This window comes from Monodon monoceros, unplaced genomic scaffold (assembly GCF_005190385.1).
Source record: "Monodon monoceros isolate NGI ecotype Baffin Bay Population unplaced genomic scaffold, NGI_Narwhal_1 Super_Scaffold_17, whole genome shotgun sequence".
In the NCBI taxonomy this organism is placed as follows: Eukaryota; Metazoa; Chordata; class Mammalia; order Artiodactyla; family Monodontidae; genus Monodon; species Monodon monoceros.
This window is the reverse complement of record NW_021703773.1, coordinates 13,151,161-13,173,484: the sequence shown is the minus strand read 5'-3', so window position 1 is coordinate 13,173,484 and position 22,324 is coordinate 13,151,161. Positions and strand designations below refer to the sequence as shown.

At 37.8% G+C, this 22,324-nt stretch overlaps 1 protein-coding gene across 2 annotated transcripts; it reads left to right on the top strand.

The window, feature by feature from the left end:
• Window positions 1-1,236: 1,236 nt before the first annotated feature.
• Window positions 1,237-21,764, top strand: ERI1 (exoribonuclease 1). 2 transcript variants are annotated; one of them, XM_029226213.1, is made up of 7 exons: window positions 1,237-1,499; window positions 5,972-6,150; window positions 9,483-9,693; window positions 13,253-13,336; window positions 14,651-14,760; window positions 16,990-17,104; window positions 20,933-21,731. In XM_029226213.1, exons 1-7 carry the CDS (start codon window positions 1,392-1,394, stop codon window positions 21,173-21,175), a joined length of 1,050 nt encoding a protein of 349 aa, XP_029082046.1. In that variant the 5' UTR covers window positions 1,237-1,391; the 3' UTR covers window positions 21,176-21,731. The 2 variants fall into 2 exon arrangements, with proteins under 2 accessions (XP_029082046.1, XP_029082047.1); XM_029226214.1 differs by lacking the exon at window positions 5,972-6,150 and having other exon boundaries at window positions 1,297-1,499; window positions 20,933-21,764.
• The last annotated feature ends 560 nt before the right edge of the window (window positions 21,765-22,324 follow it).

Below are 22,324 nucleotides of genomic sequence, written 5' to 3'. Positions count from 1 at the left end.
CAACTAAAGTGCTATCCATCCCATGTAGAGATTTAAAATTTTCAGATATTATATTTTTCATCTCTAGAAATTCTATTTGCTTCTTTTTAAAAAAACTCTTCAGTTTCTCTCCTGTCATATTTTGTGTTAAATCCTTGAGCATATTACACACATAAGTCCTTCTCTGTTAATGCCATCATTTTTGTCATTTCTGGATATGGTTCTATTGACTATATATTTTCCTACGTACTTGGCATGCCTATTCAGTTTTGACTGGACGCCTGATATACTGAGTATAATGTTGTTGAATCCCGGATTTTGTGCTAGTCTTTTAGAGAGTATCAGGCTTTGCTTTGGCAGGCAGTTCGGTTACTTACTGAGCAGTTTGACTCTATCAGGGCTTGTCTTTAAGCTTCTGAAGGGTCTAAACTAGCCCAGAGTCTAGGGCTAGTTTACCTCACTACTAAGACATGACACTTCGGGGGTCTCTATAGCATACTCCGTTCGGCAACCGTATTCAACAGTCTCTCCACTCTGGCTCCAGGGAACTCAAATGATTCCTTAGCCCAGTGTGAGCTCTGAAAATTGTTTGGCTTACTGCTCCCCAATAATTGTTCTTTCCTGGTCTTGTGGAGTTTCACAGAACGTATTCACTGATTTTTATTCAGCTAAAGATGCAAGGGTGCGCCTATGCAGATTTCTGAAGCTTTTTCTCCATAAACTCCGCCTCATAAATTCCAACCAACTTGGCCTCGTCAAATTCCCTAAAAAAAAATCCCCATCTCATTTGTTTCTCTTCTCTCAGCTACAAAGGTCCGGAACTACCTGTCGTCCAATGTCTGAAAACAGTTGTTTCACCTACTTTGTTCAGTTTCGTAGTAACTCCAGACCTATTGCTTTTTCTTGTCCAGCAGTGGGCGTCTCAAACGCCTTATGGAAAACCGTAGATTGTTTTATAAATGCTATTCTCTATGGTTAAAATTCACCTCTCTCTCGGATACTCCTCGCTTACTTCTCAGGAGATGGTGATGGGTCATTTCTTCTGGCGGAACCTCTAGGGACTACAGCCCGAACTCTGGCGTCGCTTCAACCCCGCGCACGCAGCGTTCGGTTTCTCCCGCGCGCACCTCCCCCCCGCTTCGCTCCTCCTATCTCTCCTTCTACCCACCGCCCCCCACCGCCTTCCTCGGCGGAGGCGCTGGCGTTCCGCGCGCCGGCTCACCGCGCCTGCGCGGCGTATGGACGCCTCACGCTCCCGGAAGTGGGAGGTGTCCATTCGAGTTTGTGTGGTCGCCGCCGCGGGAACGGTAGCCCGGTAATTTTTCAGCGGAGAAAGGTGAGGCTTTCGGGCTTGGCCGAGTGAGAGAGCGAGTGGTGGGCTCCAGCAGCTCTCTTCTTACGTGACACGCGGCATGGAGGATGAGCAGAGCCACCAGCCCGGCGGCGAGGCCGTGGCTCCCGCGCGGCGCGGCTCGCGGGGGTCGGCGTGCGGGGAGGAGGCGCAGCGCCCGAATTCCGAGGTGAGAATCCGCCCGCGCGCCCTTGTCTTCGAGGGTTTCCCTCAGGAACCTCAGCCCGTGCGCCCTGGGGCCCCAGCCCTGGCCGCCTTCCCTGGCCCCAACTCCGGGAGCCTTTTACTCGGGGGTGGTTGTCAGTAAGCCCCTTCTGGTCCCAGTTACTGTCTGGAAATGAGTAAACAGCCCAGACGAGAAGTATGCGAACCGCGGTTTTATTAGCTCTGCGTGGGAACTCTGCTCTAAGCATTCTGGGCGCACGGTTACTGTTGTCATTCTCTGTAGCCCTAATCTGTAGCGGGTAGTTGATGTATTTAGAAATACCACCACAGCTCTAGCTATATCACTTCTTAAGACCTTTAAGCCCAGCTCCCAGGCTTGGCAAAAGGAGATTGTGCCTGTTAGCTGGAGCTTCGTCTCTGGTTTTCGCCTATTTACAATTATCTCATATAAACGTAATGTATGACTGATACCCTTAATGAGTTTGATAGCTCACCGATGGATCCTAGTTACAGTGGCAGAGTTGTAAAAACCGTCTTAAAACTTCTTTATTCATCTTCTTTTGACACATACAATTATTGTTGACTGGCGCTGCAGAGTGTGAACGATCTAATACCCGAATTGGTCATTTTCTGTTAATAACATACAAATGCGGAGCACCTCATAGTGTGGGTACTTGCAGGAGGCTTCCTAGCTCTTGCTCTTTCCGTCTACAGCCCATTCCCCACATAGCAGGTAGAATGAGCTTTTAGTAACATGAATCTGACCGGTTTCTCCCCTCCTGAGTCTTCAGTTTGCTGCCCACAGGACCTGGCTCCTTTCTCCATTGTTAACTGCACCTTGTACAACTCTTCCCTTTTGCTCTCAGTGCCCAGCATACTCGGTTTTATGGCGGATGATCTTTCTTGTTAAGGGTCTTTGTGTGCTTCCTTTGCTGTGCATGCTCTTCCCCTGGGTCTTTTGCATAGTTATCTGCTTCGCCTTATGATATTACTTTCAAAGAGGCCTCCATGTCCCTTCTGTCTAAAGAACCGCTCTTCTACCCCACCATCCCTCTTCAGTTTGAGATACTGTCAATAACATCATCAAGTGAGTCGGTTTAAAAATAATTTTAAAAACTTTATTTTTAATGAGAGAAGTGTGATTGAATACACTTCATTAGATTTGGAAGTCTTAAAACTTTGAGATATAGTGACTTAAGGCCTGAGTTTATGTTCCTAGTTGATGTTAGTGACTATCATATTTGTTAAAAACCTGTTGTTGGATGCTTTTAATAAACAATGATACAGTCTTTTTTTTCAGGCTCAAGAAAGCAAAATATTTTGTTGGATTTCAGCTAAGTAAATTTTCATTATCTTTGATGTCAGCAAAATTGTTTTTGTAAACTAATAGGTGTTGCAATTTTATATTTTTAACCAAGTAGGTTCAAATTTCATCAGAACTCTTCTTTTGGAAGGATTGTAACCAAGTTTAATTCTGCTTCTAAGTTTGTTTGTTTGTTTTTTATGTGTAGATGCAAAGGCTTTTTTTTTAAATAGGTAATGAGCAGGTTTTCTTTTTTTTTTTTGGCAATAAAATAATGGAAACACTTCCAAAACATCTATTTTCCAAATGTTCTTGCCACAGAAGAGGTTTCTCTTGATAAGCAGTTACTTGCTAAGTTATTGTTAAAACATATTTTTTTTCATCTTGAAACAAATAGGGTTTATTTAAAAAAAAAAAACAGGGTCTTCACTGGTGGCGCAGTGGTTGAGAGTCTGCCTGCCGATGCAGGGGACACGGGTTCATGCCCCGGTCCGGGAGGATCCCACATGCCGCGGAGCGGCTGGTCCCATGAGCCATGGCTGCTGAGCCTGCACATCTGGAGCCTGTGCTCCGCAACGGGAGAGGCCACAACAGTGAGAGGCTCGCGTACCGCAAAAAAAAACAAAAAACTTTTAAGGATCAAGCTATTAATCCCTTTCTCATCGCAGAAAATGACAGCAATTTTGGAATACCATTTTGTAAAAGGAAATATGTAACTCATTTGTAAGTTCAATAGCACTTTTAAGTACTTTACCAGAAGATAGTCAGCCTCCATTTGGTATAAAAGATTTTCATGGTCAATTCCATATTGTAAAGATTCTCTCATTTGGGATAATATAAACTGTGCAACCATTTACTGGGACGTGTGAAAATTGCAAAATGTCACAGTATCATGAAGGTGAATATTCTCCCTTGTACGGTAGAGTCTGTCCCTACTTTCCTCATTGTATGGCCGGTACTTTGTGACATGTGACAGATGGACACAGACATTGGGGAGGGCACCATTATCAATCCATGTATTACTTAGTAAACTAATTTTGTGTTTTTGTAGATTAATAATACCTACAGGGTTTTAAATATTTTCCTTCTGCTCCTTAGTGTGTTGTCTTAGTGGATTTTCTTTGGAAACCATTAGTGTAGACCACAGTTTGTGAGGATTGGACCTTCACCATGTCCTAAACTTCACTGAAGGAAGAGGGCTAGGGTTGGACCCAGGAGAGGAAGCAGAACTTTCTTTATAGAAATCGTGATTTGTAGCATATCTAGAAGAGGCCTAAGTGTTACTTGTGGGTAATATTTGTAGCTACAGTTTTAGACAAGAATTAAGCAAGTGAGTCAGAGGGAGGATTTAACCAAGGAGAAAATTTGCTTAAATTAAGTGAGACATTTGTTTTGGTAGACAAACTGTTACTCGTTGTTGACCAATTTTAACCCAATTGAAGACGAAGTTTAAAATTCATTGTAAGTGTAAAGACAAAGGATAAATCAGGAATCCTGATTAAATGCTAATGATAAAGTAGCCAGGCATTGTAAATTTAATATAGTATTGAAAGCTAATTATTTTCTTATCTTAGTCAAATATCCGTGTAATAAAGTTTTTAAAACATTGGTCAACAAGGAACTTCAATATAATTATTCTTCAAGGGACTTGCCTGGTGGCGCAGTGTTTAAGAATCCACCTGCCAATGCAGGGGACACGGGTTCAAGCCCTGGTCCGGGAAGATCCCACATGCCACGGAGCAGCCAAGCCCGTGTGCCACAACTACTGAGTCTGCGCTCTAGAGCCCACGAGCCACAACTACTGAGCCTGCGTGCTGCAACTACTGAAGCTTGTGTGCCTAGAGCCCGTGCTCTGCAGCAGGGGCCGCCACTGCTGAAGACCCAGTGCAGCCAAAAAAAAATAAATTAATAAAATTATTTAAAAAATTATTCTTCAATTTATGGACAGTTCATACATTGGAATTCCTGTCCTCTTTCCTCAGAGGAGATGGGAGAGAGTAATTCTTAAGTATTCTAGCACAGTATCTGCTAAATGTGTGTTGCATTAAATTGAGAGCTAAGAGTGTAGTCCCTGAACCATCAGGATCAGTTCCAACTCAGGGACTGTGTCCTATCCACGGTTATCCCTCCTTAATCTGTCGTTAAAGTTCACATGGGGACAATGTGGTAAGTTATAACTAAGTTAACAAGCTTTAGTATGGATTGCCAGTAAATTCCAAAGTATTTTTGAAAATTCTGTAACATACCTAATATTTGTAACGTTGCATGTGGAAAATAACTTGTAAATGAATCTTTGGAACTTAACATATTAGTAATTTGGGACTACCTGTGGTGTGATTAGAATCAAATTATGTCTTCTTAACATGGATTTTCATTTAAGAAAGGAGGAAAGGTTTATAATATAGTTCTCCTGAATAACTGATATATGTGTAACTTTTGGAAATTGCGTGTTTTGGAACTGAATTTATTTCCTTCTTTGCCTTGGGTACTAGCAAGCTTTGAATCAGGTTTCTGGTCCCTTTAATTTTTATACTGGCCAATTTCTGTTAACTTTGTGAAACAAAGTCAGGTTAAAAAATTCTCAGGAAGGCACTGATGTATATATGCGTAATGTTGTAAAAGTTTACTTAAAAATTGGTTCACTTGTAAATTTTAGAATACTGCTTGTGAAAAGGTCTGACCTGCAGTCTGTGATGGTAATTAGTAAAGTTACCATTTATTAATAGCCATGCTGGGTATGGTGTCATGAACCTGATATACTTGATCTCATTTAATCCTTATAATAATCTCTCCCAAATACTATTTATCATTACCAATACCAAATACCATTTGAGACAGTTATTAATATACCTTATTTTATAGATAAGGAAACTGAAGATCAGAGTAATAAGTAATTACCCAAGGTTATGCTACTATTAAACAATCAGCTGGCTCTGTACTGAGGTTGCTCTGACTCCCAAAACCAGTGCTCTTTTTACTTAGCTTCATTTCCTGTAAGGAACCTCGTGACTGAGGAGAGCAGGGTAAATTGTATTGGAAACACATCCTCGTTCTTCCTAAGCACTTTTTATTGAACATATAGCACAAAGAGCCCTTAGGAGTTTGAATATTTAAGATGTTTGTACTAATTATAAACTTTATATATATATATGTATTTTTTGTGTGTGTGGTAGAAAAAGCAGCGATGGAGACTTGATGGCCAAGAAACAAAAGGATCTAAGTTCATTACCTCCAGTGCAAGTGATTTCAGTGACCCAGTTTACAAAGAGATTGCTATTACAAATGGTTGTATTAATAGAATGAGTAAGGAAGAGCTCAGAGCCAAACTTTCAGAATTCAAGCTTGAAACCAGGTAATTAAAAATAACTTTTTAAAATTATAAAAGTAGTACATGTTCATCTAGAAAATCTTGAAAACACTGAAAAATATCTGTAATCCTATTATAAAGAGATAACCATTACTAACAATTCAAATAACAGCTATAATTTACATTCTTATCCATGAATCTTTGTGTGACTCTGATTATTTCTGTCAGTCTTTTAGACAATAGAGTAGTATTGCTGAGTTAAAGTTGATGAACGTTTTGATCATCTACCAGAAGTGTATAGGAGTATCTATCATTTTATACTGAGTATGTTTAAAAAAATTTTTTAGTTGATCATTTGGTTGATAGATAATTATAACTTATTAACGAGATTGAGTATTTTTCCTTTTTCTTGTTCATTTGTATTATTTTTATAAAGAAGATTTCTTCGAAACCAACCAAACCAAAAAAAATCAACTTTTACCTACTAGGAAGTATTTTTTCTTCTGTTTTAGTTTCTAAAAATATGCAGTATGATAGTAAGTGTTATGTTTAACTGTATATTGAATGAGAAAATAATGCAGCTTAGCCAACTCAGGAGTGTGTATGTGTGCATGTGTGTGTATCTTCAATGAGATGTATACATACTTAAGTTTTAATAACTTTTTGTGAAACAAATCACTTTATTTTGACTTGGGGCATGGGGCAGGAATGACCTTTGGGATCCAGAAAAACATGTAGCTTCTTGATACACAAGAGAATTGCCAGGCATCTAGAAAAAATAACTACAGGTAATAGAGGAAAACTTATTGTTTTGAGGTCCCCCTGAATCCTTATTCTCTTATAAGCAGTATTCCTCCTCTTTGCTTTAAAGTAGAGCTTCGCTGCTTTTCGAAAGAGCACACATGTATTTTTTCCCCCTTCTCGATTGTCTACTCCATAATTTGTGAAGAAGATTTTTACCTCCTTTCCCCCTGACTCTTTCTATTCTGGGAATGCAACGTGTAGCCTACTTAAGATTTTCTGGGCAAAATGTGTGTTCTTCCCAGGTGTGAAGATCAGTTGCTCACTCCTGACTTATATGGGAGCTAGAGAGATCAAATGTATGTTTATACATTTAGTCAACAAACACTTACTGAATTGTAAGTACTTTACTAGGTAATAATGTTATAAAGGTAAAACAGATCTACTCCCTATTTTGGAAATCTCAGTCTTTTAGGAAAATACACAAACCAATAATCACAATACAGAGTGACCAGAGCTGTATTGAAGGTCTGGCCAAGTACAGCATGAGAATGCGGAAGAGTCTGTCTCAGGGATTCAGAAGTGACATTTGAATTGACTTAAAACAGAAAAGGGAGGGGGAGGGTATTTGGGGCGAAAAGAAATCAAAACTCCTAATTTCTGTTTGTATATTTTCTGCTACATGATCTTGCTTTTTCTTTGAACAACCAAAGCTATGGAACAGGAAAGCATGCCCCATTTTCGGGACGTGGCCTGTATTGTGTTTTGTCTGCAGTGTGCAGCGTACTGTGGGGAGGGGGAGCATCTGAGGAAGATGATGAAATGATAGGTCGTAGCCTAGTGGTGAAGGAACTCTGTGCTAAAGTCTGCGTTTTACCTTGTAAGCAGAAGGGAGCCACTGAAGTATTTCAGCAGGAAGGTGGTGCTAGTGCCTAGCTCTCGAGCAAGGTGAAGAATGAAGAGGAGGGCTGTGATAGGGGAGACATGTGCCAGAGTCCAGGAAGCTAATGGGAGCCCCACCGGAGAGAATTCAGGAGAACCAGATTCTGTATGTTTCTCTGAGTTGGAATTGGCAGAAATGGTGATTGTTTGGATGTGGAGGGGCAAGGGAGATGTTAAAGATAAAGTTTTCTCTCTGGAGTAACTGGTTGGTTATGTGTTTATGTTGTCATTAGGTTTGCAGACAGCCTTTTAGTAAATAACGTTTCACCTTTAGTAAACTATAGTTTCTTCCAAAAAAGAAAGAAAGAAAGAAAAGAAATTAAGACAAAGCAATCCAAAGCTGTCCCATGACGCAGAGGTCACGCACAATACCTTAATATGAAAGGGGTTGAGGGTTTCCTTCCTAGGTTTTGGTAGTTTGGAAAATCTCAAGCAAATAAACATTAACACATTTTGTCTTAAAACAACTTGCTGGTTAATTATCAGGATTTTTCATGGATAAGATTCCTTTTTAGTGGTAGTTTAGAAAGGAAAACAAAAAGTTAGAAACATTTTTTCTAACGGTCACTAATTGGTGATGGGGCCAAAATGCCTTCCTTGTCACTTCCCATTAGTTACAGTTTTTAGATCCTCTTATTTTTACTACCATTTTGAATTTACAAGCCCTTACAGGACTCAACCAAGTAACAGTGAAGGAAGTCTAAGTAATGGTTGCAACTTTTGATTTTTTGAAGTAATATATACTGTTTGACGAACGAATGTGACCACCTTTACCCACCATTGTCATAAATTTAGAACAACTTTGCCCCACCTCCCTTTTGTGGAATGTATATTTTAAAAATACCTGTAAAACAGAAATCTCCTGAATCCAATTCTACCCACGGTAAATGAAGAAATCTAATTGCAATTGAGATTCTACTGACTATGACAGTGTTCTTCTGGACATGGTTTATTCTAGGGTCTCCTAAATTAGTTTTCCTAGTTAAATAGCTAAGAGACATTCAACTTTATATACTACTAGGCTCATAATGCTTTCAAATTCATGTGGATTTTTTTAGTTGTCTAACTTACAAAAGCCAAAAGAAAGGAAAGAGAGAGCATACTATGTTCAATTTTCCTGAATTTTCATTCTCTGAAATTTGTGTTTGGTCAGCAGAATAATTCAGCATTAATTTCGGTTTTTGTATCATGTATGTCATCTTATTGTATAAGGCAACAGGGCTGTGTAGGTAGTGTATGCCAACAAAGGTTATGGTTTGAGACACCAATATTTTATATATTGTACTAGAAAAACGAAAAGCATGCCCCATTTTCGGGGCATACACGAAATATTTACTGACCTTTAATCTGCTTTGGACAAGCAAATTATATAAATTATATATATATAAATTATATATATATAAATGGGCTGATTAAGACTATAACTAAAAGAGGCTTCAAACAACAGAAAGAATAAACTGTATGCATTTAATATATTCGGGGCATATATAAAATATTGATGCTGTATTAAACGTTCTGTTCTAATTAGTTCTTTGCTAAATTAGCTTCGCTTTCTTTACATTTATTTTGGCTAACATTTGCTAAATTATGCTGGGATAATGCTGTCAGTGTTCAACCCAGTGCCAGCAGGTAAGAGTTCAGATTCTTGCCTGTAAAATTCACCTAAGCATTAATTTTATTCTTATTTTCCTTAGAGGTGTAAAGGATGTACTAAAGAAGAGACTGAAAAACTATTATAAGAAGCAGAAGCTGATGTTGAAAGAGGGCAGTTGTGCTGACAGTTACTACGACTACATTTGTGTTATTGACTTCGAAGCCACTTGTGAAGAGGGTAACCCACCTGAGTTCATACATGAAATAATTGAATTTCCTGTTGTTTTACTGAATACTCATACCTTAGAAATAGTAAGTGAATTGTTTTAATTTTATTTTTAGCAGCAGCTATTCTGGGGTTGGCTACTAAGGTCCCATTTGCTGTTTCGGCTAGAATTAGAATTCTAAAGAGGGGGTGTTTGCTCTTGCTGCATGCTTAATAGATGGGCTATAATAAAATAATTTCAGGGTCTGCTCCTCTCCTTTTCCAGTACCTAAAACAAATAAACAAACAAAAACCAAAACTGATGCCTGGTCCTTGTCCCAGAGATTCTGATTTAGTTGTTCCGTGGGGCCCCTGGCATTAGCTTTTTTTTAAAAGCTTCTCAGTTGGTATGCAGTCAGGGTTGAGAACCACTGTGGTAGACTAATGTATACTCTGATCTATAAAAATGATAAGGTATAGAAATTACCTTTCAACTTAAAACTAGTTAGCTTTCTGGTGAAAAGTTTATGGGGGAAACAACTCTTGTAACCTTGGCTTCTAAGCCATATAACGTATTTGCTTTAGATACTCATCGTCAGTGCATTGTTAGTTTAGGAACTCAGCAGGATCCCTCCAAATTAATACTGTTTGCCTTGTAAATCCTGAACAAGGATTATAACAGCTCATATACCCAGAAGTACCACGTCCGTGGTATCCCCAGTTGCCACCAACACACTGGGAGTAAGTATAAAAAGGCTTGGTGCATTAAAATGCATACAGTTTATTCTTTCTGTTGTTTGAAGCCTCTTTTAGTTATAGTCTTAATCAGCCCATTTATATAATTTGCTTGTCCAAAGCAGATTAAAGGTCAGTAAATTAAAAGAAAAAAATGACAGCTATGAAGGCAAATCATCTTGCATAACTCACTAGATCTTACTTCCTCTCTCTCACTCAAGGACATGGCTCTAGACCTTCTCGTCCCTCATTTAGACATGAATGATTCATTGCTTTCTACTATATCGTTCCCATCACATACAAACTTGTTATTTTTCACACCATAAAAAGCCTTCACTTGATCCCACTCCCTGCCAGCTACCCCGTGTCTTTGTTCCTCTACAGCAGGTTTTTTGTAAAAGTTACATACGCTTCTGTCTGTTTCCCCCCATTCTCTGTTAAACCCATACCACTTGTAGGTTTAATTTATGTATTCCAGCCCATCACTCCACTAAAATCACTCCTCGGTGTCATCTTTGACCTTTACCTAAGTCCTGGTGGAATTGACCACTGTCTCCTTCAAGTGACTGCCAGAACCCCTCATTCTCCTGCATTTTTGCCAGCCTCACTGGGTTCCCCTTCACAGTTTTCTTCGCTGGTTGCTCCTTCTCTTCCCAACTTCCTAATATAGGATGCTGTAGGTTCAATCCCAGGCCCTCTTCTCTATATAGTTCCTCTCCCTTAATGATCTCGTCTATCATCTTGTTCCATAGCTTTTAGAAACTACATGCTGATGTCTTCCAAATACATATCTCCAATCTCGTCCTCTGTCCCAAATCCAGACTGTTACTTACGATCTCTACTTGGACATCTAAACAGACATCTTAACATGTCCCAAATTTACCCGCAACCTGTTTTATCTTCAGCCTCCCTAGCTTGAGGGCTAGCAACTCTGTCTTTCTAATTGCTCAGTCCAGAAACCTTGGAGTCATTCTTAACTCCTGTTTCTCTCACATCACACATCCAGGCCATCAGTGACTTGTTTGCTCTGCCTTCAAAATATATCCAGAACCCAGCCACTTAACCACACTACTATGACTGTAGTCTGAGTCCCACTGATTTCTTGTCTGGATTTGCTGCTTTTGTTCATCATTTAACCAGTCTCTGTTTCTATCCTTATTCCCTGCAGCCAATTCTCAACCTAGTGACCAGAGTGATCCTTATAAAATATAAGTCAGAGCATTTCACTCCTCTGCTCACGACTCTTTTATGGCTCCCCATTTAACTCAGAGTAAAAGTCATATTCCTTATGTGATCTGGCTTCTTGTTACCTCTGATTGCACCATATTGACCTGCTTGCTGTTTCTCAGAAATTCCAGGCATGCTCCACCCCCTCACCTCCCAGAGCTTTAGCTCAAATTCCTTTCCTGCAGAGATCTTGCTGCTAATTCCCTTCCTCCCTCCTGTCCTCCCTTCCTTCCTCCCTTCCTTCCTCCCTTCCTTCCTTCCTCCCTTCCTCCCTCCCTCCCTTCCTTCCTACCTTCCTACCTTCCTACCTTCCTTCCTGGCATTCCTTAACTCTTGCCTTCTAAATAAAGTCTAACTGGTTCTCTGTGCAATAGTGTAGCTTGAATACCCCACAGACCCAATGTTTCTGATCCCTCTTATCTACTCTACTTTTTAAGAACCCTCATCACCTTTTAACTTACTATGTAATTTATTTAAGTGATTATTAAATATTTGGTCAATGAATGCATAGTCCTCTGGCATCATTCTGTTGAAAATATTAAATAGCAAATACAATTTTATTAACGTCATACTTAGTAGTACCTGCTTATAATGGTAAGGGAAGTTGCAGCATATTTTTTTTTAAGATTTTCATTTAAAATTATGAAACAAAATGCTGATATTTAAAAGGATAGACTTCATTTATCTATGAAATTCAATTAAGTAGAGTTTTTCCTTTTGCAATATGTCTGGTAAGTAAAGAACATCTGTAGCTTTTGAAGTTCAGATGTTCTTTGCTGTTCTTTTACTCTTTTATAATTGTTAGTAACTTGATAATTCATCTGCTTAATACGCTAGTGTGTAAAAAGAATTTTATAAACATGATTTTTCTTAATTTTTTAACCTTCTACTATAAGTAATATTCTTTGTCTTTTTCTCCATAGCTACCTAGTATTAATAATTGCTACCGATAAATCTTTAGGCTTTGAAATTGTCCTTAATTTTTAACAAGTGACTTAGTGTGATCTGGTTTAGGGAGGCAGCATTGGGCCAGAGGAAAAAATGCTTAGAGACCTGAGCCCGATGATAACCATGCCGTCCTTACTGAGTTCACAAAGTTGTTGTGAGTATAAAATACGAAGGCAATCATGAAAGCTTCTTGAAGAGGTTAAACGTTGCTAAAATAATTAGTAGTATTATTGCCCTTTAAATGACTACATATCATATAGTTAAATTTTGATTATTCAGAATTCAGTTTAGTGGAATCTTAATATAAAAATAAGGACTCGTCAGGAGTAAATGGGAGAGCAGGAATCTGAACTAATTTATTTGTAACTGCAGACTGGCATTTCTTCAACATACTACGTTATTTAAAAAGCTCTTAATATCTTGAACTAGAGGTTGCGTTAATAGGCTTTACAGTTTCAAAATATTATAAACAAAATCATTGACATTTTGCTCCTCTGGTTAAACTTTGGCTTGAAGACTTGCTTTTAGGTACTTGTTCTATCTTAAACTTTTTTAAACTATGAAGCATAATTTTTTAATTAAAAAATTAGAGTACTTTGGGAATAGGGCATTATCCTTAAATTGTTAAAGCTCTAGACAGGTCTGTGCCTTGAGCCATCTATAAGATTACAATCTTATGTGGCTGACTTAGTCACGTTATGTATCATGTATCTTAAGTCATAGAAAATACTTTAACTTGCTGTCCTTCCCTTGTAGGAAGATACGTTTCAGCAGTATGTGAGACCAGAGATTAACACACAGCTTTCTGACTTCTGCATCAATCTAACTGGAATTACTCAGGTTATAATTCTGTGTTCCTTTTTCTAGAGTTTGAAAGAAGTTTTGAAATTAGGGATTTATTTCATAGTTTAAAAAAATTATTGTTGTAAATAATTAAATGTGATACTTTCCTTGCTTGGTAAAGATCTTTTGTATTGTAATATTTGAAAAATAGAAAAGCACATTTTACACCTGGTAAGATTTTTTTTAGCCTTTCCTTTTAAGGAGTTGTAATCATTTCATTTGTATGGAGCATTAGTGAAGGAAATGTTAGTTACCATGTTGAACTTGGAGATGAAGTTTTAAAATGTATCTGTTACAACCTGATTTTATATATAGCTTAATTTTTTTTAGGCCTCTGATTTTTGGTTGTATTCTAATGTGGTAGGCCCTTTGTTGATTTATTTAGTTCCTTTATTCATTCATTCAACAAATATTTGAGGGCCTGCTATAATATTCAATATTGGCCAAGCTACGGTGGATACAAAGATGGTCAAGGCAGTCTCCTCAGCTCACTTAACAATCTGTAAGTCGGGGACAGACAGAAAAAAACACTGGTCACGGTATGGTTAGGAAGACTGACAGTGTTTCATTAGGGTGTCATGGGCATCTGTAGAAAGACCTCCCTCTGACAGGGAAGGGAGGGCTGTCCTGGGCAAAACTCAAGTTGGTGAACTTGGGCCGAGTCAACGATAGGTAAATAGGTGGAAAAGAATGACTGGGCAGGCATTTCAGGTGTGAAGGGCAAAAGTGTAAGTGGTTCGGGATGGTTCAGGTGTATTATGGGCTAGTGAGAAAATGGTCGCAAATAAAGCTAAAGTGATAGAGACGAACTAGATCATGAAGGGTCTTGTGTATCTTTTTGTCTGGAAGACCTTGGGGAGTGTTTGGAGGATTTTAAGTATGCGAGTGATGTGATGGATCATTCAGATGTGTAGTATGTTCTGGAACGATGTGAGCTTTGAGATAGGGAAACCAGTGTAGAGGGTCATGGTTTTCAGCTGAGGAGAGATTTCCCTTTTCTCCCCTCTGGAGAAGCAGTAAGCCACTAGGTTGAGGCCTGAAAAAAGAGAACCCCTGAGGATTATCTTAAATCTTAATCTGGGGAGGATTATATACTTCAGTTGAAAGCAGTCCCTAATACTTGGCTATAAACAATTTTTAACTGTCTTAAAAATGGAATTTTAGGTGAATCTTAGCCTAGGAAACGATGAAGAGTTTAAAAGATCATAGTTAAGACTTTCTCCTACTGTTTCTTTCCCTCCAGTGTTTGTTTCTGGGTAGGACTACATGTAACTACCCAGATTTTTATATATTTTACTTTCATATCCTCAGGATCAGGTAGACAAAGCTGATACCTTCCCTCAGGTACTGAAAAAAGTCATTGACTGGATGAAATTGAAGGAATTAGGAACAAAGTATAAATATTCCATATTAACAGATGGGTAAGTATTAAGGAAATTTATCTTTTTTAATCTACTTTTTAAGATTAAAGATGTCCTAACTCATCCAACTTTTAGAATAACCACAAAAAATATTATTTACTAAAGGAGTCCCCACAACAGACAGTAGTTTTTCTTTTACATTCTTATTCCTGGTTAAATTTTAAGTCCTAGATGTCAGAGAGAGGAGGGAAAGCAGAGATAACAGTCTGATCCAGTGCTAGAAGAAGATTAAATATTAATGTATAAAACTTAAATGACTTTACTGAAACGCTGTTTTTATCAGGACACTTCCTTGCTCAAGAAAGTCCAGACTCTTCAGTCTGGCTTTCAAGGCTCTGTTGTCTAATCCCACCCTGCCCGTGTAGCCTAATCCTCCTGCTTTCTTTTTTACTCCAGTCAGGCTGGCCCATGAACCACATGGTTTATCCTTCCGCTCTGTACCCATACAGCTTTCCTCTCTGCTGGAAGGTTCTTTTCCTTGACTCTTCTTTATTATTACCCAGAGCCTACCTCATATTTTATTTTGGACACTGCAACTCACGTTGACCTTTTTCTTGAAGCCTTACAGCCTCTGGTATGTCCCATTCATGTTGGCATCTGACTAAATATTCTGATGTCTAAACTTCATGTGTGTAAGACTTAGGTTTGCAAGGAGATTCAGAGCAAGGATTTTTGCTACTTGGTAGTCTTTCATATTGCTTACTATAGTGCTGAGCTCAAAATTATGCTCCAGAAGCATTAGTTAAATGAAAAGCCAAGTGGGGAGATGAGAGAGATTAAAACAGGATTAACAGCATTGTGCTGAGCCACCTCCTATACCCTACGCTATTAAGGTTGAAGAAGAAAGTCCTAATGAACTTCTGTTTCAAATTGTGGACAAAAGCTGATGTGTCACCTAAGTGAAGGGTTTAGAGGCCCTCAGGTGCAATAGGAGAAGAGCATTGAATTTAGGCCTATCATAATTGTGCTTAAAAATGGAAGTTTGGGAAAACGTTGATGGGCCTCTTTAGAAACCTGTTCCTGATTTTCAACATGAATGAGCAGTGTTCGTGCTAAAGTGCACAGGTGTTTCTGTCATAACGTGGTGTGTGCAATTCTGTAAAAAACCTCACATTCTGGGACAGATCATTCAAAATCTGTGCAATTTTGTAACCAGAGGACTAACAAAAACAATAATTGATACCCCCAGAAATAATTTGGACAGCCCAGGCAAGCTTCCCGAGGTCTGTAGAAGGCACCTCAGAGGATGTTACAAAGGCACAGAAGCCAGAGGATTGTGGGGGCAGGTGCTTGTTTTTAATTTTCTTAAAAGTACTCCTGTTGCTGGCACAGCGGCCGAGTTGAGAGCTTTTTCTTTCCTGCTGAAGGTTATAATTTCTACTGCTGCAATTCTGACTCCCTTTGCCAAGGAAAAACCACATATGAGGCAACATAACTTCTACATGATACAGCCAGGATTCTCCTACTTAACTACATAGGTTGATTCGTGTTGTAGAAACATATGCTGTGGCAGAGCAAATTGCATTCTAACTACTTGATATCAGCTACGTTTGTTTCTCTCAAGTATTTTGTTCATTTGTTTGTGTTTTTTGTTTTATTTCAAAGCATACCCTCAGGGAACTTCCTAATGTGATAAACTTGGCATTAAAAGTAAGCTGAGCAGTTATTTTAGAGTTGTAAAAAACAAAACAAAAAACTCGACAAGATAGAGGTGTGCCTAGGTAATCAGAACCATAAAAATGGTCAAGATGAGCCCAATAAGAATTAGACAGTTTGTCAAAAAAAATTTAATATATCCAACTTCCACTTTGCTTTTTTTTTTTTTTTTTTAATTTTTTTTGCGGTACGCGGGCCTCTCACTGTTGTGGCCTCTCCCGTTGTGGAGCACAGGCTCTGGACGCGCAGGCTCCGCGGCCATGGCTCACAGGCCCAGCCGCTCCGCGGTATGTGGGATCTTCCCAGACCGGGGCACGAACCCGTGTCCCCCTGCATCGGCAGACGGACTCTCAACCACTGTGCCACCAGGGAAGCCCCCCACTTTGCTTTTTAAAGTTTGTTTTTGAATTATTATTTTGGAGGAAGAGAAGTTAATTTTCTAAGCTTGATGTTATGTGTGAATATAAGAAAGGTGATGTGTAAGTAAAAACAAATAGAATGACTTAAAATCCTCATTTTTAAGAATGGTATAGCATTTATTTAATCCAGATTTTTTTCCTCTTTTGATTTAAGTTCATGGGATATGAGTAAGTTCCTGAACATTCAGTGCCAGCTAAGCAGGCTCAAATATCCACCTTTTGCCAAAAAGTGGATCAATATTCGAAAGTCATATGGAAACTTTTACAAGGTAAGATTTCTATATTGATTATACTGCTCTTGATAAATTTATTATATTTTGCATGTACATAAAGTTATGATTTACTAGGTACTTTTCACAGAAAAAGGTTATATAATTAGTTGTTATGCTTCAGATTCCAAATAGTTATGTTCATGTGAGTTTAGAAAAATAAGCTGTATTCCTCACTCAGCCTGTTACTTAAATAGGGTAACTATATATGTATGATCTTCAGTAACAGAGGTTTGAAACTGTAGGGGTATTCAATATCTGGATTGTTTGTGGAACAAATGCTCCCCACTGATTTTTCATTCTAATTTTATCAAAGTTAATATGTGTGTGTAGTGTAAATTTTTAAAAATAATATTGCAAGTCTCATAACAAATGGCAGTCTTCCACCATGGCCCTCACCAGTACTGGTTCCTATTCTCCCAAACACTTTTAACTTTTTAAAGTTGTTTCTTCTCATGTTAACTTTCCTGTTTCCGGATTATATATTTATGCTATTTCTTGAATTTTCAGTCTGAGGTATCTATTGAGTTCCTGCAATGCAAAGTGAAGGTTCAGCACCATTAAACAGCTACCACTCACTTTTCCCCAGATTTAATAATTGACTTCTTTAGTTGTTTTCTTATGCTGTTACTCCCCATTCAAACTGTAAATCACTTTTCAGTACTCAAAACACTCAGGTGGTGTGTCAATTTTTCTTTTTTTTTTTCTTATTTTTCCTTTTTTACCTTGGAGACTAGCTTTCTGGAACCTTTAATCCTGTTCTAATCTGAGCTGTTCTTCAGGCTTCTTCAAAAATCATCCTAGAAGATTTCCTTTGCTTCTCTATCACATGTTAGATCTTGGGTCATCTTTTTCCCTTTACAACCACATTTTGGTGAAGCACATCCTTTCCTGAGAAAAGGTGCTTTTCTCTCAAAACATTTTTTTTTTGTTTTTTTGTTTAGCATTTTAAAATTGAGAACTATGTGTACAGAAAAGTGGCTTTTGACAGGTTGTTTTTAGAGTGAAATCCCTTGTAAATTCCACCCACTTAACCCTCTTTCTTCCTCCTAGAGCTTCTGTAATCCATACTTTCATGGGGATAATTTTCTTGTTTTTCTTACAGCTTTATTTTTTAATTATTATTTTTATACATCTTTATTGGAGTATAATTGCTTCACAATGCTGTGTTAGTTTCTGTTGTACAGCAAAGTCAGCCATATGCATACATATGTCCCCATATCCCCTCCCTCTTGAGCCTCCCTCCCACCCTTCCTTATAGCTTTAATATTTATATGTTGATCCTTATAGCATATGGTTTAGTTTTGCCTGTTTTTGAAAATGATATAATTAGCATCATACTGGCTGTATTGTTTATTTTGCTTTTTTCCTCAACATTATATTTGAGATTCATCCTTCTTGTGTATATAGCTGAAGTTCATTTATTTTACTGCTGTGTAGAATTCCATTGTGTTGGTTTATCTACTTTGGGTGGTTTTTGGTTTGGGGCTTTTTATGAACAGTGGTGCTATAAACATTCCTGTGCATATCTTCTGGTGCCTTGCATGCTCATTTCTCCAGAGTATAAGCCTAGGAGTTGAATTGCTGGGTTATAGAATATGTACCACATTGAGATTACTTGATAATGCAAAAATTGTTTTCCAAAGTGGTTGTACCAGTTGGCACTCTCACAAGAAGAGTGTGTGATTTACTATTGCTCCACGTCTTTGCCAGCATCTGGTATTGCCAGTCATTTAAAATGTTTGTAAGTGTGGTGGATGTGTGATGACATCTCATTGAGGTTCTGATTTGCATTTGCCTAATTACTGATGCAACTGAGCTCCTTTTCCTATGTTATTAGTCATTTGGATTTCTTTCCTTTGATTATATTTGGTAAATATTTTTTCCTTTTTTGTGGATTTTTCACTAATTTTGTGGTTTCTTAAAAAAAAGTTGGTTATGAAAAATTACAAACATATACAAAAGTAGACAGATACAATGAACTCTCATGACTCAGTTTCAACAGTTATTAACTCATGACCAACCTTGTTTCATCTATAACCCTACCCACTTTACCCTTTCCTTATTATTTTGAAGAAGATCTTAAACATTATTTCATTTGCTTTGTAAACATTTCATTATGTAACCCCCAAAAGATGACTCTTTAAAAAACATAACCACCACCATTATCACACCTAAAAAAATTAACAGTAATTCCTTAATGTTATCAAATCATCATAAATATCATAAATATTTTGTTTTCTTTTACCCTTTGTGTGTTGAATGAGGATCAGAATAAACTTCACACATTTGCAGTTGGGTGACATGTCTCGTAAGTTAAAAATTTTTTTTTATTATTTTTTAAAATAAATTTTATTTATTTTGGATGCGTTGGGTCTTCGTTGCTATGTGTGGGCTTTCTCTAGTTGCGGTGAGCAGGCTTCTCATTGCAGTCGCCTCTCTTGTTGCGGGGCACGGGCTCTAGGCACGTGGGCTTCAGTAGTTGTGGTGCGTGGGCTTCAGTAGTTGTGGCTTGAGGGCTCTAGAGCCCAGGCTTGGTGGTTGTGGCGCATGGGCTTAGTTGCTCTGCGGCATGTGGGAACCTCCCGGACCAGGGCTCGAGCTTATGTTCCCTGCACTGGCAGGCAGATTCTTAACTACTGCGCCACCAGGGAAGCCCCAAGCTTTTAAATTTATAAATTCCTTTCCCGCCTCCTTTTTCCCTTTAGCAGTTGTTTCCCCCCCCCCCCAAGAACCTGAGCCATTTGTCCTATAGAGTTTCCCATAGTCTGGATTTTACTTGTTGTATCCTGTGATACAGTTTCAAATGTGCCTCTGTCCTCTGAATTTCATATAAATTTGTAGGGGCTGATCAGCTTTAGATTCTTTTCATGCTACAACTCCCAGGTGGTAATGCGTTCTTATGTAAGGGGTCTTTCTCCAACCTTTAACTTAGAGGAATAATTTACTTATTCTAAGGATAATTATTAACAATTACTAAAACCATAAAAGAATTTTCAGGTCTGCATAAAAACATCTACAGCTCATGGTACATTAGAGTGATCAGAAAGTTTTAGATACGTTAAGGCAGAATTGCCCGTGCTTTTTTGAGTAGAGAATTACATTTTTCTGTGGCTCTGTTTATACTGGTGCGTTTCTTAGGCTGCTCTGTCCTGGGTGGTCCCCCTTGTACTAGATACCAGTTATAATGCTGATTAGCAGTGTAAGTTGAGGAAACTTACATTTTCCTTTTGAAAAATTTTCTTCTCCTCTTCCCATTTGTATATTATATTCTTTGGAGAAATGTCTATTCAAGTTCTTTAAACCAGGTTGTTTGCTTTTTTTGTTGTTGAGTTTTAGGAATTCTTTGTATATTCTAGATGGTAATCCCTTTCCATGTATGTGATTTGCAAATATTTTCTTCCATTCTGTGGGCCGCCTTTTCACTCTCTTGATAGTGTCCTTTGATATATAAAAGTTATAAATTTTGTCAGTCAAGTAAAATAATACATTACAGAAAAATACCATGCCAAAAAATTAGTTTGGGTTAAATTTAGATGTTTAGAACAATGCATTTCCTTTCATAAATTATTTGTTAAGTTATAAAACTGCAAACTTTTTAGATGTTTTAAGGATTCCATCTGTTTATATGTATTTTTATCTAAAACTCTAAGATCATTTTTTTAAAGCTCTGAAGGTTTATTTATTTGCTTAATTTGACCCAAGAGTATTTGCCCTTTGCCTAACTTTATTTAGCTATTACTGTTCATTTTCAGCTTCTTATTTTTCCACTTCACTATGACTTAACAGAATACTAAAGAATTATTTACTGAGCTGTTTATTTTTCAGGTTCCTAGAAGCCAAACCAAGCTGACAATAATGCTTGAAAAACTTGGAATGGATTACGATGGGCGGCCTCACAGTGGTCTTGATGACTCTAAGAACATTGCCCGAATAGCAGTTAGAATGCTGCAGGATGGGTGTGAACTCCGGGTTAATGAGAAGATGCATGCAGGGCAGCTAATGAGTGTGTCCTCTTCACTACCAATAGAGGGCACTCCAGCGCCACAAATGCCGCATTCCAGAAAATAACAGCATTTTTGCGCTTTTGCCCGTGGATCATTCACTCTAACTGGAGCTGCTACAAAGAGGTAGCAGATGAATACTTATTGAATTAGTCCTGCAGTGCAAAATTTAAGCACCTTAATCATTTAAAATCTTGTTACAGTTATAGATATATGCATATGTATGTGAACAGATTCTGTGGGGAGGGCATATTGAATTCTTTGTTGAATTCTTTGTCACCAGCACTTTTGATATGAGCAGTATTTGTTACACAGTAACAGTTCCTGCTTAGAACTGAATTTTATAATTTAAGGTGTCCAAGATGTGTTCCTTTTGGTTTTAAAATACAGAGGTTTATTGGCTCTCCCCTTGAATGTCATACCTTATTGATGTTAAAATATATAATGTGTTTCTACATTAACACATCATTAGATCAGATCATTTCTTAAAATGCAGAAAAGATTGGAAAGGTGGGCCTTATCTAGCCTTTGGGTTTTAAGAATGTCAGTGTCCTTTTGATTTTTGAAATGTATATGTGAAGGTCAGTTGTGAGTGGTGAATTTCATAAAGTACTTGGTACACATATCTGCCTTTGTTTTTTTTTAAATTTATAATTGGAAGATTCATGATAGATTATAGGGTCTGATTAAAAATTCAGTTACTAATGAGGTTAATGGAAATTCAAAAGAAAATACCATTTAAAGGAATATAAGGGCTACAGCTTGAACTTTATAATACATAGATAAATCATTGGGATTTTTTGGATTCGGTTTTTTGGTTCCCCTCCCCCTTGTGACATATATCTATCTGCCTTGTTTCTTAAGTCTGAGAGAGCATGCTTTGAATTAGATTTAAAATTAAAGGTCACCACTTAATTTTGCATTTGTATTCAACGTTATGAGTGAGGTTAGTAAAGTCGAATAATGCTTTCTACCATATCTTACATTTCTATTACTAAAAACTGATTTTACACAGTGACCACTAAATGTTGACTAGTTAATTCTTAACTAATTCTAAAAACAAAAATGTGTTTATGGAGTTGAGAAAGTAAAACTCTCCTTATCTAGAAGCTAAAAATACATGTTTTCAGAATTGGATTTCCCCCTATAGCTTTCCTAGAACAATTTCATTAACATTGTTTGCTTCTTTTCGTTTACTTCCTAATAGTAATTGTGA